The following is an 18,913-nucleotide window of genomic DNA, read 5'->3' on the forward strand; positions in this document are numbered from 1 at the left end:
TTTCAATAAAAATTGACATGAAAGTATAAACTTTACGTTTTTAAACCTTTATATATGTATAATAAATGAGTCAAATAAATATAAATATTTAAAATAATATATATTTTATAATATTTTTTTAATAAAATCCGGGTTCCGGGTTTATCAAGTGATGCCCAAGACCGACTCGGCTTCATACCCAGGCCGAGTAATACCCGGCCCACAACGCCCGGGTACGATCCGGGTCCGGACTGGACGGATATTTTTGCTACCTCTGCTCCAATTCTATCCGTGTGCCGTTGCCTTTTTTTTTTTTTTTTACTTATTTTCTACTTATGCTGCTTCTGCATAAGTATAAGCGCTAGCTGCCTTTTTAAATTCTAAGATTTGAATTAATCAATTAAAAAGCAAGATTCCCTTTTGTGCACCTACTTGCCACTTAAAGCCACCATTTACAATCTTTGCTTCCTTAATTAATCACGAGCTGCTAATTACACCGAGATTACCACTGAATTAATTATGAAAATAAAACTTTAGTTATTATGTTCTTCTAATGCTTCGTATTTGGTCTCTTCCATTATTCTTTGATTATTTTCTCATTAAATTTATTTTCACTTAAATATTCCCAATATAATCTTATAATAATAAAATAAAAAATTAAAATAAAATTAACATAATAAAATGAAATTTAACATAAAATTAAGTTAGGAAAGCACTAAAACAATACATAAATAATAAACACATCATTGAACAAATTGTGCATATCCAAACATAAGTAATGAAATGCCAATTAGGATTAAAAAGTTGTACAAAAGTTAAAACATTATTGGAATTCCTTTTTTAATTATTTGTAGAAACTCATTTCTCCAACTACTTCTACATAATTCGAACTTTTAAAAGGCATAATGAGTGGCTAGTAATATTGAAAATAGGCCATTTACACACCTTGTCTTTACTTACGTTTTAAAGATATTTGCATATACATTATTGTAGTTGTATATATTTTATATGTATCATTTTATCGTTTTTATTTTTATCAACTAACGATCAATGATCTCAAGAAGGCAACCTAAAAATAAGTTGAGTCGACAATGCAAATCCAACAATGTTATGCTTGTGTTTAGTAAATGTAAACAGTCTCATTTATTCCTACAAATTTGTTATATATATCATGATAGTTCGAAACTAAAATTGTACAAAACTGAAATATTCGGAGATGTTAAACATCTTTACAAAATTTATACACTAAATATTGGGATAAATAGAGTTAGCAAATTAACCTTTTTTCTATGGCATTGTTGTAATAAACAGAAAATTGTGGGGGTCTAATAGGGAGGATGGAGAAAATTTCAAATTACCGAGCTTGTGCCGCGCTGTGTGCGTGAGAGTCAGCTGGAATATATTTTTATAAATTGGAAGCTCAAGCTCTGTTTACGTTTTCGTGCCACTTGAACGCGTCTCAATCTGCAATCTCCAGAATGAGAGTCGCCTAATTTCAGAAATTCATTTTCTCTCAATTGGTAAGCATCACCGATCACTTTCTTTCACCGAGATTTAGGTAATTTTTATTTTATTTAAATTCAAATAATCCTGTCGAAAATTCTGTTTTCATTTTTACGGATTCGAATTCATATCCTAAAGTCATCAATTTCAAATTATGAGGTTCATTTCTTGAGTTCGAATTCTCTGTTATTCTATAATCTCGTTAATTAGAATGCGATGAAACTTTTTGAATTTAGGCGCGAATCGACGAACGTCAGAAACTGTTTTTTGAATTATTCTTTAAATTTTGAATTCTTTCTAATTTGGAGATTCATTTGTGGAATTCGAGTTTACTCTTGCTAAAATGAGTCGTGATCTCGGATTGAATGAAACTTGAAAATTTAGGCGGGAAACGAGATATGCAGAGAGTGGTGGAGTCAGTTTACAAGTCAAAAATGGGAAAACAAAAGAGTCCAAACGGCAACGTATCACCTCTAATGAAGTACTTGAGCTCCAGTTCCACTTCCAGTTCGAGTTTGAGTTCCAGGTCTGCACTGAGCATGGGTCCTTTCTCTCCAGTTCCGATAATGAGCAAAAGCAACAGCAGCAGTAGCAGCTGTCACTTATCAGCCGTTGATGAGGAGGATGTGTACGTGATGGATGGGCTTCCCATCATGAGGTATTCACCATCACCATCACCATCACCATCACCATCACCGTCACCGTCATCATCATCATCATCATCTTCTTCTTCGAAAACAGAGCTTTGTAGGTCTCGGGAGGAAGTTGGAATGTGCCGCTTTGGTACCAAGTGCCAGGTACCATTTTAGGCATTCGTTGACTCGTTTATTATACCATTTGACTCGTTTATTATGCCATTTGACTCGTTTATTATGCCATTTTTAAGCATTTTAACATTATTATATCCATATTCAAATAGCAAAAAACAGATGCATCTATTTAATTGTGTTTGATTTATATGCCAAGCTGAAGCTGATAGGTACCTTTTTTATAAAGCATGTCCGAGGATAGGAAACTACAATAAAGAGTTTCAAATTCTTGTGTAGAAAGAATTATTTTTCCCAAAGAACTTTCTAAGAGAACTCTTCAAACAAACAGACCTGGTTAATTACATCATAATGATGTCCTAGCATTTTTATGATCATTAGGGTGTACGTACACACATAAAATGAACACCACAAGCTGTTTTTGAAAATATTTTGAATGAAATAATGTTAGTGGAGGGTGACTTAAGATCATCAACAGCTCTCGATTGAGTCTCCTCTAACCCTTTGATTCGTATTTGATCACATCTTCTTTCTGGTTGTTATTTCATGGTCACGTGTAACAGAGCAGGGTCATGAACTGACCAAATTTCCTAGGGCTATGGTGACCTTGTCATGATTTGAATTTTTTATGGTGAATGGCTGTCACCATTATCAGCATCTATGCAAGGATGACTCTTTTGATAATTTGATGATTTATGAACAAAATTGTTCATTCTTTGCAGTTTGCACATGGAAAAGAAGAGTTACGTTCAACTCTTTTCCCCACTACCAAGAACAAATCCGAGGTAAGCTCTAGCAACTATAAACATCTGTTCAGTCACGTTGTCTATGAGTAGAACCCCAAAACCAACACTAAGAAGGATGCTGTTTCGGTGTAGGCACAGATATGCAAGTCATTCACCACAGGATCATGCATATATGGCTCAAAGTGCCGCTTTATCCATCAGGTCATGACAGATTCAGCATTGGTACTGACAATTCAAATGGAGGATCATTCAATGAAGGCCTGTGTCTGTGAAAGCCCCGTCACTCCTGTTACTTTCAAACCTCGATTAACTAACACCGCCATCAAACCTGAGCATACACGCAAGACCACTGCCTTAGTCAACAAACATGTTCAAAGTCGTGCCACTTCTACCTCCAGCAGGGACAACTGGTCGCCACAGGATGATGGCATTGAGGTTACCTTGCCATGCCACCCCAGCAAAACTCCGCCAAGGGTAAAGGTTGATGAATATATTGACACTGTTCTGTGTTGTCCTACAACTGCTGCTAGGAGGAGGTTGCCTGTGTTCACCAAGATTTGTCCTGAATATTGATTTCGTTTGGTCCTAGGTGATCCGTACTATCTTGCTGTGGTGCCAGAAAGATAGTTTTGTTTGGTTTGGCTTCGCTTTATGCTTATTCTGTTTACATTCTTCTGAGGTCAGATTGATCACCAACATATTTGATTGTGCAAAATATTACTTGCTCACTAGAATAATACTTGGACAGGAAAGTATATGACAGCTTTAAATTTGAATCCGTTTCTACTTGAAATTGTGAAGTAAAACCACTTTTCTGATTGTTGAACTACTCTGTTTTCAATTTTGGTTGGGTAAGACTGGGAGATTGAAGCATTGCAAGTGCTGTGAACATCTATTTATGAAATTGTTAATATAGCATGAAAAATTAAGATGATCAAATGTGATGAATAGGTCAATCAATTGAAGTGAGTGATAGTTTTAAACCAAACAAATATCTTACAGTGATTTAAGAGATTTAGAGTTTAAAACTTGGTCACGTGGATAGGAAGAGGATCTAGTTTAGAGGAAAAAAAAAAAAATTCACACCAAAAGTGGATTAGGAGTATGTTTAGCTACCACCTAGGTTATTCCTTTGCGACAACATGATACCTTAGACATTAATTTACGGATTATGCATATGCGAATGGCCGCATGGCTCAATTACACTTCTGTGAAACAATTAAAAGAATTGTTTCTACAATCAAGATTGTCTCAAACAAACCAACAAATTCTTGGATCACGAACTATGCATCCCTTCTGCAATGGCAATCCAACAAAAAGGAACGAAGTACAAAGGAAATTGCTAATACTGTGGAGAATTCGATGAATGAGCCTGTCATTGCTTTTTCCAACGACTGTTTTATCATCTTGAATTTTACAAATGTCATAGCTTCATCTTCATTCCTCCTGTGCACCTTTTAATTTACACCACCACCTAAATCTACTCGAATTTTGATAATGCTTCCTCATCACGAACAATTTGCTCTAATTTTATGCCGCGGAACCAGCCTTTTAGTATATTGCTATGCACAAAGATTTGTCTATTAATTAGGTTAATTTAATTGAAGAGAAAGGTGAATAACAGAGGGAAAAAAAAGCAGCCATTTAGTATATTGTTATGCACAAAGATTTGTCTATTAATAAGGTTAATTTAATTAAAGAGAACGGTGAATAACAGAGAGGGAAAAAAAATAAAATAAAAAGCATAGCAATGCAAGATTGTTAAGTTAAAGAAGACATCAAGAGATAAATTAAAAGAAGATTGCCAGTTTTTTACTTACCGAAATCATTACATGTACACCACTTACTCTTACTATTTTCATATTACCCAATAGCATTCCTTACATCATAATTTTACAGTATAATCCTTATTTTTAAATATATTTTTACTCATATTAATTATAAATAACATAAATTGTATAAATTGAAATTAAAATAAAATGATTTAAATACTAAAAATAATAAATATATCATTCAATATGAGTAAAAAATTAATAATATGACATTTTCATATAGTTTTTGTTTGTTTTAAACGTTTCTTTCTTCTAATAACTATTATTTTATATTTAGAAGATAAAATATCAAACAAATAATCTATGTACCCTCTTTTCCCATAATTTTTTTGTATTAATAAAATTTTTAAATATTATAAAAATAATAGGGAGGTAAGTAATATATATATTGAATGAAGCACGAAGAATATAAGAATCCCCCTAAATTAAGCGTAGACAATTGTCCACAGGATTCGGAGAGTTGTTTTTACTAATCCGACTTCAAAATACGGTCCTGGTTGCTTTTCTATCATACCGTGCTGTGTTGCGCCAAGACCAATGTCTTGGAAACTTAATCACTGCCTTCCTTTATTTTACATAGCATGCTTTTTGCTCATCTGGCAAGTCACCGCAGCAGCTTTTGGCAATGAAAACATTCAGCTTCTTTTTGCTCCTTCTAACGAGGTTGGCAATGGTGTTGGTGCATGCCGACACCACCAGTTTTCTGTACAATGGGTTCCTCCATGCAAACTTAAGCTTGGAAGGAGCTGCATACATAAGCACCAGCGGCATACTCACTGTGACAAATAAGTCAGAAGGCCTCATTGGGCATGCCCTTTATCCAAATCCTTTGAGATTCAAGACCAGTAACAAATCTGTAGCCATCGATTTCCGCACCAACTTTGTGTTTTCCATTCTTCCAAAGTACCCTGATCTCGGAGGCCAAGGCCTTGCTTTCATTATAATATCCACCAATCGACCAGAAAATTGTCTAGCAAACCAGTTTCTGGGACTCCCAAATATTACTATGTCTAGCAGTACAAAATTCTCCACTCGTATGTTGGCTGTTGAATTTGATATCATACAGAACACAGAACTCATAGACATCAATGATAACCATGTTGGAATAGATATATCAAGCCTCATCTCCAGTGCATCAGAGCCAGCTTCCTACTATTCCGGCAATAACCACAGAATTCCTATTCTTCTGAGAAGTGGGGACCCGATTCAAGCTTGGGTTGATTATAGCAGCCAGGAGATGTTGATTAACGTTTCCATATGTCCTCTAGGTGTACCAAAGCCTTATCGTCCTTTAATATCATTGTCCATTGATCTCTCATCGGTGATAGATGAGTACATGTACACAGGCTTCTCTGCTTCAACTGGTTTAATAACAGCATCACATAACGTGCATGGCTGGAGCATTAGCATCGGAGGCAAGGCACAAGATTTAAATCCAATGAAGGTCCCAACTCTGGAAAAACGATCTCATGAGGTGGTACAGAGAAGGGGATTCTCAGTAGGTATCACTCTAGCTGGTATGGCTTTTCTCATCCTGATTATTGCAGGAGCTATTCATGTCTTACAAAGAATTAAATATGCCGATGAGATGTTAGAAGATTGGGAAATTCAATGCGGTGCTCGTAGATTTAAATATGCTGAGCTAGCCTCTGTTACTAAGGGTTTCGGAGAGCAAAACCTTGTAGGGTCGGGAGGATTTGGAAGAGTTTACAGGGGGTTAATGCCTAGCCTGGGGCTAGAAGTTGCAATAAAGCGAATTGGTCATAATTCGCAGCAGGGGATGAAAGAATTTGTAGCAGAAATAATGAGCATGGGAAGACTAAGGCATCGGAATCTAGTGCAGTTGCATGGCTGGTGTGGAAAGCAAGATGAGCTCCTCCTAGTTTATGACTACGTGCCAAATGGGAGCCTTGACAAGCTACTGTTTGACAAAGATCACAAGCTCAGGAAACTGCTGACTTGGGACCAAAGATACAAAATTCTCATTGGCATTGCACAGTCATTGCTTTACTTACATGAAGAATGCAACCAGAGGGTGGTTCACAGAGATGTGAAGCCAAGCAATATCTTATTAGATACATATCTTAATGCTAAGCTGGGGGATTTTGGTCTGGCAAAGATTTATGAACATGGTGCTAATCCACAGACAACACATATAGTAGGTACCCTAGGTTACCTGGCTCCTGAACTCACAAGAACAGGCAAAGCTACAACAAGCACTGATGTCTACAGTTATGGTATACTTATGCTAGAAGTAGCTTGTGGACGTAGATCGATTGAGCCCCAAAAGGCTGCTGCGGAACTGCTATTGGTGGATTGGGTAAAGGAGCTACATTTGGAAGGAGAGATCACTCAAGCCATCGATCAGACACTTGATTATTATGACTTAGCTGAAGCTGAGCTGGTGCTTAACCTAGGCCTGTTCTGCTCAGCTCCTAATCCTGTCTACAGGCCTGATATGAGAAGGGTTGTTGAATTTCTGCTAGGAGATTCCAGTCTTCCTCCACTACCCCCTGACATTCACCTAAAAGATACTAGAAACATAATGGGATTCTCTGACTTCCCAAATGATTCTGATTTTTTCAATAGCAAACTGATGTCATCTCAGAGTAATAGTTTCACAAGCATTTAGAAGAAGATTTCTGGTTGTCAAGCAACTAGAATAACAAATTTAGATAATTACAAGAATGAAGCATCAAGCATGGCTGCTGTTTCAGAAATAGGGCATGTGGTCTATGGCATTTGCTGACACTAAGTGATGACAAGAACACATGTCTAGGATTAGAAAAATGCAGTAGAGATATAAGGATTACTCTGAGGGTACTGGTGAAAACAACAAGTGAATATCGAGATGTTGGTACAATATTTTAAAAAAGTCATTCCATATTTATTTGCTCATCTGTGGAATTATTTAAATCATTCCCTATTTATTTTTCTCATTTGGGAAGCTTCTTAAACTTCACCTCTTGTTTCTGATATAAACGTATCCGCATTCAACTTAATCCAAATTAGAAACTCTCCTTCCCTTAGAACAAAATTGAGAATAATAGTCTCTGTCAGTCCTTTTATCAGAAAAGATAGTATTAAGTTGTTAGTTTCTCCTTCTTTCTGAGGTTTTTTTTTTTTTTTTTTGAGGCATGCTTTGTTTATAATTCTCTACAGCTTAGCCTAACTATTCTAACAAAGATCAGGAGAAAAAAAATAACGAAAAACATTAAATACTTTGTTCCCTTCCCCTCGTGAAGCAAAATAGTTTCTATGAGATTTAGTGAATGTTTTGTAAGAGAAATGGGTGACGCTGAATTAAAAATGAGAGTACTATAAATTGGATAGATTAGAACTGTTTGGAAAATATAATGATACCATGAATAAAGCATTGAAGGAACAGAGAAATTATAGAAGGATTAAATGGATTTAAAAGCAGTCAAAAAGGAAGAAACACAGACAAAAATAGAGCAGTGATCAAAACAAAATATAAATCTTCATGTTCAGTTAAATGAAATTTAAATGCATTCGAACTGCTAGTTATTTATGTAAGTTTCAAAAAAAATGAAAAAAATGAAAAAAGTGCGGAAGGTCACCTCACATGCCTAACTATTTGATACTCAAGACGAACCACAAATTATGCAGATGGCGCCAACGACAAACTTGACATAACGTGATGTGAAATAAACTGCTCATGTATCAGCTTAAACTTCTCTTTGAGTTTCTTAATCTGCAAAACCATTATTGCATTGGTCAAACTAACCACAAAGAGAGAATGGTAATATTAAAAATATCACATGGAAGAGAAAATAGAACAAGACTAGAATACCCTTTTCATTTCAATCTCTGTGTCACTCTTCTGCTGGCTCAACGAGTGTCGCAAGTTGGTGATGTCAAAAACATTATCCAGGTCACCTTCAAATGCACTCTCTAGGTCCTCCCGGAGGAGTGCCGGCAACTTGTCTACAACTGGCATTAGAAGAAAGCAATTGAACTGCAAAACATAGATACAACAATTGGGAAAAAGGGCAAAAAAAAGAACATAAGAAAGACATTTATGCAGAGGAAGCCAAACCCAACCCACTATCTCCTCCACTCCAAAATTACCGCTTCCCTCTTTCCCCACTTGTGGTAGAGAAATAAAGCACAAAACCAGTAATGTTGTTATATATTAAAATTCCACCATGCAACAGGTAGAAAAGTTCTGCAGAAACCAAATACAACATAGAAAAACATTGCATGACTTGTAATCAAAAGATTTGAAAAAGAATATTGACAAACCTTTAACTCAGCAGAAGCCAAGAAGTATTCCCTTATGCCATGGAATATCTGTTGCACTAAAGCATAGACGATCCTTTCAGATGACGGGGCCAGTCTTCGGTTCCACAATGTGTTATCTAGAAGATCTGCCAGCCTTGTTTCTGTTGTCTGAACAGAAGAGCTTGAATCAACACCTGAGGCCACCTGACTGAGCTTTACGTCTGTCCTAGGCTTAGTGTCATGCTTCTCATTGGCAACTGAAACAAATGATGACTCTTGACAAAGGGGCATCGATAGAGAGTTGCTTAATACAGCCGACTGCTCTGTACTACCAAATGAGTCTAGGAATTGGCGTAACCCAGCACGGTTCTGAAAATTTAATGTGAAAACATAACGTAAAAATCGTAACACCAACAGAGCTGACATATAATTAAATCTTTGTATCGATAAGAACTAAAGAAAAGCTCCATATAAATTACATTATATACTTTGCATTACATTTTGGAGACATGAATTCTATGTGGAAGCTTGGAAATAGAACAAATATAATGTAGAAACCTAAAGAAGTTAGTCCACAAAACAAAAAGACAACTGAAGTTGTAACTAATGCCATTCAAATTCTAAAGTCTGATATGTCAACAAAGAATGGCCAATTTTGGAAAGAATTTAATGAACAATACAAATGAAAGGTAAATCAAATTGAATGGCTTAATTTTTTAGAACATTTATATTCCAAAACAGGCGAAAATGTTAACCTTATTGTGCAAGGACCATGTGACATAGCGGGTGGTGCTCACTAAATCCTCCATGCATCTGCAGCAAATAATGAAGAACAGAAGATAATGTCATCTAAAAGGAAGCTGATTAGAAAATAACAAAAAAAATCAAACATAAGGAATGAAAAACTACAAACATAGCCTAACATACAAACTAGCAAATAACATTACGTTTCCTATCTTTCTTGGCACCAAATCCATCTTACAAATTTTGTTCATAATAAAAGAAAGGCAGAAACCCACATCCATGCAATTTTCATTTTCATCCAGAGGTTGTTAACGTAACTTATAGAAGTTTGCTATCAAATAATTATAATTCCTAACATTCAGTTAAATTATCAACTGAACCCCCAGTGCATTAGTTTTATTACAAGATATAACTAGAATAAAGAAACATTGAGGCAATGAGTCAGTTCATGCAAACTATGACACATTTCAGTGAAGGTTATTAACGAAAGAGATGATTGCAACACCAGAAAGCAATATACTTTTCACGGCATGCTCTTTCGGTAGATTCTGCGAAGTTGTTGAAGGCAGAAGCAACTCGCCTCAGAAACACCTCATGGCCACTTAGATATTCTCCCTCTTTCTGTTAAAAAGCAGTAAATGGGAAAAATAATAACTATAAAAGGACAATGAGCAAAATTTCATGAATTAAAATTTAGAAGGTTCTATAAGCATAAAATTCAAAAACCAATTAACTGAAGGGCTGAGGCCTTACCTGAAGAAGATATATAGATATCGGAAGTAATCTTTTCAGAATGTGCAAGAGCCTACAACCCAGCTGTACAAGAGAGAAGTATCTTAGTGAAGTAGCTCTGACATCAAATTGGTGCATGGCCAATTGAGAAAAAGAAAGGGAGAAAATGGAGCAAAAAGAGAAGAATTGAGAGGGGTTAATGAACTATGAACTTTAATCCAATAACCAATAATCATCCGAAATGAAATCCTACTCCAACAAGACAAAGAAAACAAAATCTCACGCCTAAATAACCAAACATGAATCAAATAAGAAAATAAAAGCTAAACCAACTAAAATAATGAAAATTAGAGATAAGACTAAAACTAGCCTAGTTCATCCTACGTTACTTTATTTTTGAAGAGAGCAAACACTAACATACACAAAACAAATTTGTATTTTTGAAGGAAGGATCTATCTTAAGTAAACAAAATTTTAAACTATAGTTATTCAATGGGAAATGAAATAAAATGTAGTAAACAGACAGAAAAGGAAAACTGACAAGTCCTTAGGTAGCTCAAGTAATCTGCAGTCAGTGAAGACTTACGGAAGAAAACTAGAAAAGATAAACCTTAAATTTATAGCAAAGGACTGGAAACGTAGGAATGGATCTCCCATCACATGATGAAGAATCAACGCAAGGGATCGAGTGAATAAAAGCACAGGAACATATGAATTGGAAAGTAAGAAGGGTACAGAACATTTGAAAATGAGAAAACAGTGGAATACAGAGAACTTTAGAACAAAAAACTAGAAATTGCATTTGCAAAAAGTGATATGATAACCAATAAATAAGGTACCAAAACCAATAAAATTGGAGGCTTTATAAGTATCTCTAACAATGAAATGATTCTACCAGGTTTATCTGATATGAAAGTAAAAAGTTTTGATATACGGTTAAAAACAGGATCAAATCATTAGAACAGCACCAAATGACAGAGATGACACTTGCATACAGCTTCAGCTTCCCAAAGAAAAGCCATGGACATGAGCTCAATAGCTTCATACCCAAAAAACCAAGTAATTTTCTTCAAATCATCGTCTCAATAGCTTCAAAAGGAAAAATACTTCTGTTCCATATTTAAGTAATTTTCCTCATAAATTACGAATCATACACCTGTTCCATATATGAGTAATTTTTCTCTAGAATTATGAAGTGTGACTGTGTGACCCCAATTTATGGAGAACAACTAAAGCACTCTATCATGAGTCTAGATTGATAAAATAGCATAGATACCTAAGGATGTCACCATTGGTCGACCATATAAATAAATCATCTCATGTTCTTGAATTACAAGCCTTCTGTCTTCTATATTTAAATAAATACAGACTTGGCCACCAAAAACTGACAGTTTTTATTTTCGCTTCCTCTAAAAATGGATATCAAATAACAAGCAAAACTTTAGAGTTTTAAGCATTGTCTCAGACTTTGTGTTATTTCTCTCGGTCAATACCCTCTTTCTCATTCTTATATCCTTTTTTCCATCATTGATACATTAGCTTAAATTAAACCATCAACAAGATCATATTTATCCTCTAAAATCAACAGTTTTAGCTCCAAGCAATACTTAAATGAATTCCTGTCATTCTAGAACCAAATTACTTACATCCAACCACTAGCTCCTTGCATAATAATACAATGAGCCAAAACTCCCTAAAGCATCGCGTACAAGAATGAATCCAATTTGGCCAGAGTTGTTTGTCCGTAGTTCTAAACACTGAATGTGATTTTGTTTCAATCATTTAGATATTAATGTCTGTTTCTCAACTTAACATTGAAAATTTGATTTTTAAAGTCTGAATAGAATGAAGTGAAAATATTTAGCTTAACACTTATACAAATGTCTAAATAAGTTTTTTGAATAGTAGTTCTTAAAAACACCTGAATAACTTTTTATTCTCTACACGTGTAAATTTTTTTATCAATTTATTGATACAGATATAACATGTGAAAACATTAAAATTTTCAAATGTTTATATTTAGATGTTATGAATAAACATCAATATATCGTTCTGATTTGTCCACGTAGATGATCTACTAATATTTCAAATATAAAACAAACACTGCTTGAGTAATAGAATGGATTCAGTGAAAAATAGACTTGAGCCTTAAAGCACGGAGTTGCACATACATATGCTTGGTATTTTATTTGAAAAATAGTATCCCGCAAATTTCTTATAAACAACAACTAATTGGTATGGAGTGGCTGGTCATAAGTTGGTGTTGCCTGTCCAATATGAAAAATCAGTTGAGCATCACACAATGAATGTAAATTAGGTAGTAGGCTAAGAATGAGTTCATTGATTTATTCAACTTCAAGTCTCAACCGTATAATGGCACCTGACACCCACATTGCATGGAACATTTGACAAGAAAATAAAGAAGTAAAATGGAATATTAACAATGGATAAGTTACAAACCTGATGAAGGAAAGGTTCAAATGTATCACGAGCCTTTGCAACAGCTATGACACAAGCCGTCCTGGTAAACCAAATGAAAAGAGGAAAAAGCAGAAAATTAAAAGCTATTCAGTAAGAAAATATAGAAAGACTACCATAAATATGGAAAGACAATACCTGGAGTAGTTTGTTCCATCATGAATATCTTCGACTCCACATGCATTTACAATCTCCTCTCGTGTAATTGGGGGGCATTTTATTCCTCCAACCATAAAACGAAATTCAGCCATAGCTCGATGATATTGTGCACCTCCATAAAGTCGCATTCCTGCATTCTATGAGCAAGGAAACTCAAAATTTCAACATGCATGTTACAATAACTCTGAGAAACATAATAACTCTGAGAAACCTCACACGTTCACATTCAGAACATAGGAATGGATTCTCCTATTCTTTTGGCACCCCTACGAAATGCTTGACTATAAAATTCAACTGGCCATACATAACCTAAAATTTTGTATAAGACCAACTGATTCACTCAATTGAGAAGAATAAAAAGCAACTAAAATATTAAGAAGACCGGCACAAGAATGCTTAAGAGCATGAACAAGAGAAACTTTCCAGATTAGGAGAGACTGCAATCCAATTAATTTTTGCGCTATACGCGAGACAAGCAAATACATAAAGAAATTCACTGCACCAAAAAAAAAAAAAACTTATAGCAGAAATATTCTTGCTTACAGGTATTAGCTTGTGTGGAAACTGAAGACCATCGGTACCAACAAATGCCCCTCCATTAATTCTCTCATTTTGTAGTGTTTCACCTGCGAAAAACATACTAAAACCATTCATGTCCAATGCAGGAATTATTTATAACATCAGTTATACAATTTAAAGAAACTGAGTATGTAGGTATCCAAGAAAGAGTAACAAGATAAGAAACTATGTACCACATGGTGAAGATGTAATGACATCAAGATTATTTACCAAATTTATCTGGAGGTGCAACAACTGTCCCTTTAAGTAGCAACGACAACTGAGCAAAAAAGCATATTTCAGTCAGAACAAATAACATGAACAACAATTTTGAAGCAGTAATCAAAAGACCATATACACATCCATATGTCTAACTTCTTTTACTCCATCCTCTGCTAAGTTACAATAAGCCAACATGGCGAGAAGAAGCGAGGGGGAAGATATTGACAGCAATGTTAGAAAACTCCAAATCAATTAAATCCTTAGTTGAAACCTTGGTCAAGAATAGATCATGAAAAACTCTCCCTTTCTCCTTCAATTTTACTTCATCCAAGGTGCTGTGTAAAAAGAAAGCATGAAATACAGTTAATTATGATGAAAGAAAAACTAATGTAACACTAGAAAAATAAAAGATAAAGTTCAAACTAAAATTAATGATTTTGGCCACTACTACGCCATTGGACTTAGAAGCTAAAAGGCCATATAATATGCATTCATGAAAAATTTACCTCAAGGGGAAAAAAAAAATAATTTCAATCACATACCTGAGTTCTTTATTTATTTCATTCAGTTTTCTTGTTGTGCTGCAGTATTCCTTTTCAAGAAGTGGAATGATCATAGGAACACTGTCCATATACCTTGCAAGTGTAAAGTTCTAAAGCATTTAGTTCTAGGATCAGCAGGTTAAATGAGCTGAAAATAGTGTGATCAGATTAAAAGACAGAGAGATGCATACCTTTTCTGGAGCAGTTCTTCCAAAAACGATCTCAGTTTGCTTACACCTATTCGGCTCCTTTCTTGCTTTGACAATGACCGACCTAACTTCTCTTCCAACGATGTTATGTCTTCCATCTCTCTTATGAATATAGCCTGTTCTACAAAGTACGCTTAAAAATTTAGGGGTGTAGAAATAATTAAATCAAGAAAATCGACCATTAACAAAGTCTAACATCCCAAATCCTAAATACCATAAATTCATAAATGCAAGGCCAACATAAATAAACACTTTCAGATAGCTAATGCAGCCTGTGTGCTTGTATCTGAAATATAAATACGTTTGAATAGCTCAAAAAGCAAACATCTTAATGTATTTTTGTTTTTCTTTTTGTAATATCTGACTATTAAGTGTTCAGATGTTTATCTTTAAAAATCAAGAGCATCTTAAAATAGTAATTAATATACTTGGATTTGTGTTAGAAGTGAGCTTAAGTTAGGCTCTTGAGAAGATGTGAACAAATGTTTTTGAATAATATGGTACATTAATAAATAACTGAAAAAAAAAATTGTTGTTACTTTGTTCTAAATGCATAAAGTTTAAAAATTTATTATATCAGCTAAGAAATTTTGTAAAAAATAAAGGAATTAGGTTTTATACAACATGAAATAAATGAATTTAAAAATAGCATTTTGGATACATAAAATTATGGACTCATATAAAAGTTAGAAAACATAAATTTTCATGTATGCGTGTAAGTATCATACAATCATGCTTCAGCTAAAGAACACAAACCAACATAAACATCCAAATGAATTAAAAAATTGAAATAAAAGCTGTAGAAGAGAAAATGAAAAAAAAAGAAGAAAAATAGCTAATGTTTCTTTAATTTCATGCCATGAAAATTTTAGCAGTTTCGGCATCGTCAAAATTAAAGAAGGGGGAAAGAAAAAAAAATTTGAGTAGACAAGTTAACTTCTTCCATGCACTTTGATTGCAAAATGTTCCAAAAGCAGCAGTTATAAAAAATCATATCAGTAGTACAAAAATCTAGAAGAGGAAAAAGGTGGGGGAAAGGGGAGGGGGCGTTAGGAAGGAGGGACAGTAATGTATTAAAATTGATATACTACAGTGCTTAAAGTCATGTGGCAGCACTAAGAATAAAACTAGATCTCAGTAACATAGAAAGTGGCATGTAATCTTCCAAATTTTAGCCCTTAACAAACAATACCACTTCTAAAGATCAAATTGAAAGAACAATTTTGCAGTATGAAGAGTATCTAGCATTCTATTAACCATTGTAAATATAGGCACTTAATCAATTAGCTTATTAATGCCTTGAGTACCTCTCATCTTTTTCTAGCTGAAAAGATCAGCAAGAGAACAAGGACTTTTGACTATTCGGGGTTTTATTGGTTCTGAATGGCAAGGTTCTTTTGGGGTTCTAAAAATTTTATAGGTTCCTTTCAACAAATCAATACATGTTAAACTTAGTAGTCATAATCCATCTGGTAACTCTTCAGACATCACATTAACATATTCTTCAAATAAACTTGAAATGTTTTCTAATTCCCATGTACCTTTTCTAATTACTGCAAGGATAATATATCTGAGGACATGTCCATTTTCGCTTTAGTTTGAAATTATATCAAACGAGTAAAAAACATATTTCTTCCATTAAATTGAAGAGGAAATGTTTAGTTGAGGCCATTCTGACAGCATTGCAATCATAATTGCAGGTTTATCTGAGCAGATTGTGATAAGCATCCCTTAGAAGAATATTCACCACACCAATCTTATCTTCGTACTTATCAATTAAATATTGCATCAAGAACCTTTATTTGATTGGAGTTTCACAGCCTTTACTGAATGACTTTTATAGGGTTGGAGGTGCTTTTCTTACGTCAACTGTAGCTTTTTTTTTTCCTTCCCAGCTATCACGTTTTTGCAGCTTCAAAAGTTATTCAACACACTTTTCATGGTAGGCATTATGAGGTTGAAAAAATTGGTTCATAGCCAAATGTCTACTCATATGACTTGTTGCTGTCAATGTTTGTTTGATAACAAGATTTTCAGTTTTGCTACCAAGATCACAAACTTTTTCAGCCATATCACTTTCTCTAGAATCTATAACTTGCTTCCACTTCTTCTTGGCCTTCTTTTCATCAATATTCAAAAGGTTTCTATTTTAGAACATTCGCAAGATATACAACCCTTGAATAAAAGAGTTACAACCTCCTCCTTATAAAAAAATCAAAGATTGGCATGTTACTCAAACATGATAAGATAACTCCCCTAGATGATTGTCCAATTGCCTATGTGGTGTCTCAACTTAATCCCCGTCCATAAACTATGTTGGAAGTAGATATATCTTCCTCAATATTAGTGGGAGTAAATATATCTATGAGGTAGATTTTACCGCTAATGAGCACAGATCTGTTGAGTGTATATACAATGTAACTATTCTCAGCAGTTGAACTTTTTTTTTTTAATTCTCCAATTCCTCTCACCAAACATAGCATAAATAATGACCATAACCAAAATTAAGCACATTGTGTGAATAAGGATTGTTTAGAGGACTAAACCTGCTTGAACTCTTCATTTGAACTGTACACTGAATCATGCCCAGTGCCAACTCTTCCAGAAGGCACTGATGTAAAAAAAGGAGAGCCACCCAATATGAAGCCATCAAGGGTACATGCAGGCGGTGAAAGGAAAACTTCCACATCTGATGCACGTGCAAACTGGGGAATTTTAGTGTCAAGCTTGGTTGAGACAATGATAGTTCTCTTTAGCTCAGGATCGATCTGCATTACATACATATATATGGTCAACAAAAGTGAATTCTTTTGGACATCAGACAAAAGTTTTAACCACATCTACCATCTACCACACAAAATATGAGAAGCAATTTCTTGCCTAGAATGAAATTAATAGTAAGACACATACTTGCATTACCACCCGCCTCGTAGTGGCATTGCTCCAATCACTGCAATCTTCAAGACATAATATAATGAACTCTCGATGCTGCATTTTGGCCCGCACAAGGGACTCCACTGCACGAGCTTGATCCTTGCATGGATCATAAATGCCGCAACAATCAGCATCAAAGTCTCATGCAACATTGTTACTAGGGAAATTAAAAGGAATTTTGAAAATATTTTTAAATGGGATCTGGGAGTAGACCTGTAATGCTCGATTTTTTCGACCTGGGGCCGGAGCAATAAGTCCAGGAGTGTCTATTATAGTAAGATTTGGACAATATTTAAATTCCACCTTAATAATAATTTCCTTAGCCGAGAATTGATTACTATTAGATTCACGCTCCAACCTCATGTTCTCCGCTTCAATAAATGACTGAATTTCTTGGAGGGACTTTTCTTGAGCGAGGGTGGGGTCCACATCGGAGGAGGCGAGATGGCACAAAGGAAGCTCACAGAGAGGATTGTACTTCATGTGAAGAGTAATTGGACGACGGGTCTTGGTGCCACCGCCGACGTGGTTAAATTGAAAGCCCATAAGGGCTTCTACAAGAGCGCTTTTGCCGTCAGTTTGGTGACCCACAACAAGCACTGCTGGTGCGTCGAATGGCGTCTGCAGCTCTTGGGCTAAGCCATGTAGTTCGTTGTAAGCTTCGTACAGACTATGCATATCGTTGCATTTGGCCTCTTCCCCTCTCTCCATAATGTGCAGCTTTTCTATCTTTTTTTTGGTCAGATAAATTATGTACCCATGCTAGTGAGTGCTAATCTCTTCTTTTAAAAATTTAAAAAAGAAAAAAAAATCAGTTCCGCAGCTGCGGTGCAAATGTTGCCCGCTACCACACATTCTCTCTGTATTCGACAATTCGCTTGATACGCCATTGCCCAATTTAAGGGTGGGATTATTTACATTTTAAAACATTCTTTAAATACTCATATTTTTTTAAAAATTTCCATTATAAAAGCACTAAATGATATAATGCTGCATTTACTTTTTGAATTGGAGTGGGAATCTTGAAGAGTGGAAATCTTTGGATTAGAAGTGTGGAGTGGGAGTGAGAGTAGGGTGTTTACTTAGACTAAATAAAAATATAGATTGTCAATCAGAATCCTAATTATTTGTTTATTTTGTCTTGGATTGGGAGTAAATTGTTTTAAATTATAATTTTATCCTTATGTATAGAATTATAATTTGTAATTAAAAAATTAATAAAAAATATATTTGGAAAATAAAATAAATATTTTATTATATTTA

At 34.8% G+C, this 18,913-nt stretch overlaps 3 protein-coding genes across 5 annotated transcripts; 2 read left to right on the top strand and 1 right to left on the bottom strand.

The window, feature by feature from the left end:
* Positions 1-1,880: 1,880 nt before the first annotated feature.
* Positions 1,881-3,568, top strand: LOC127898568 (uncharacterized). The gene is made up of 3 exons (XM_052441106.1): positions 1,881-2,279; positions 2,972-3,034; positions 3,128-3,568. Exons 1-3 carry the CDS (start codon positions 1,881-1,883, stop codon positions 3,566-3,568), a joined length of 903 nt encoding a protein of 300 aa, XP_052297066.1.
* A 600-nt stretch (positions 3,569-4,168) lies between these two features.
* LOC102616759 (dynamin-like protein ARC5) lies at positions 4,169-18,534 on the bottom strand. 3 transcript variants are annotated; one of them, XM_052441759.1, is made up of 17 exons: positions 17,864-18,532; positions 17,627-17,749; positions 17,263-17,484; positions 14,699-14,832; positions 14,508-14,600; positions 14,237-14,300; positions 13,975-14,023; positions 13,729-13,811; positions 13,165-13,322; positions 13,009-13,069; positions 10,570-10,632; positions 10,337-10,437; positions 9,828-9,885; positions 9,094-9,441; positions 8,642-8,806; positions 8,409-8,542; positions 4,169-4,557 (listed from the first exon to the last, which is right to left on the bottom strand). In XM_052441759.1, the coding sequence occupies exons 1-16, from the start codon at positions 18,359-18,361 to the stop codon at positions 8,450-8,452; spliced, it is 2,313 nt and encodes a 770-aa protein (XP_052297719.1). In that variant the 5' UTR covers positions 18,362-18,532; the 3' UTR covers positions 4,169-4,557; positions 8,409-8,449. The 3 variants fall into 3 exon arrangements, with proteins under 3 accessions (XP_052297719.1, XP_006493277.2, XP_006493278.2); XM_006493214.4 differs by lacking the exon at positions 4,169-4,557 and having other exon boundaries at positions 8,279-8,542; positions 17,864-18,531; XM_006493215.4 differs by lacking the exons at positions 4,169-4,557; positions 8,409-8,542 and having other exon boundaries at positions 8,642-8,781; positions 17,864-18,534.
* On the top strand, positions 5,498-7,459 carry LOC102617265 (L-type lectin-domain containing receptor kinase S.4-like). The gene has a single exon (XM_006493216.4). It carries the CDS (start codon positions 5,498-5,500, stop codon positions 7,457-7,459), a length of 1,962 nt encoding a protein of 653 aa, XP_006493279.2.
* Positions 18,535-18,913: the final 379 nt, after the last annotated feature.

The sequence above is a fragment of the Citrus sinensis genome, chromosome 5 (genome assembly GCF_022201045.2).
Source record: "Citrus sinensis cultivar Valencia sweet orange chromosome 5, DVS_A1.0, whole genome shotgun sequence".
Taxonomy (NCBI): Eukaryota; Viridiplantae; Streptophyta; class Magnoliopsida; order Sapindales; family Rutaceae; genus Citrus; species Citrus sinensis.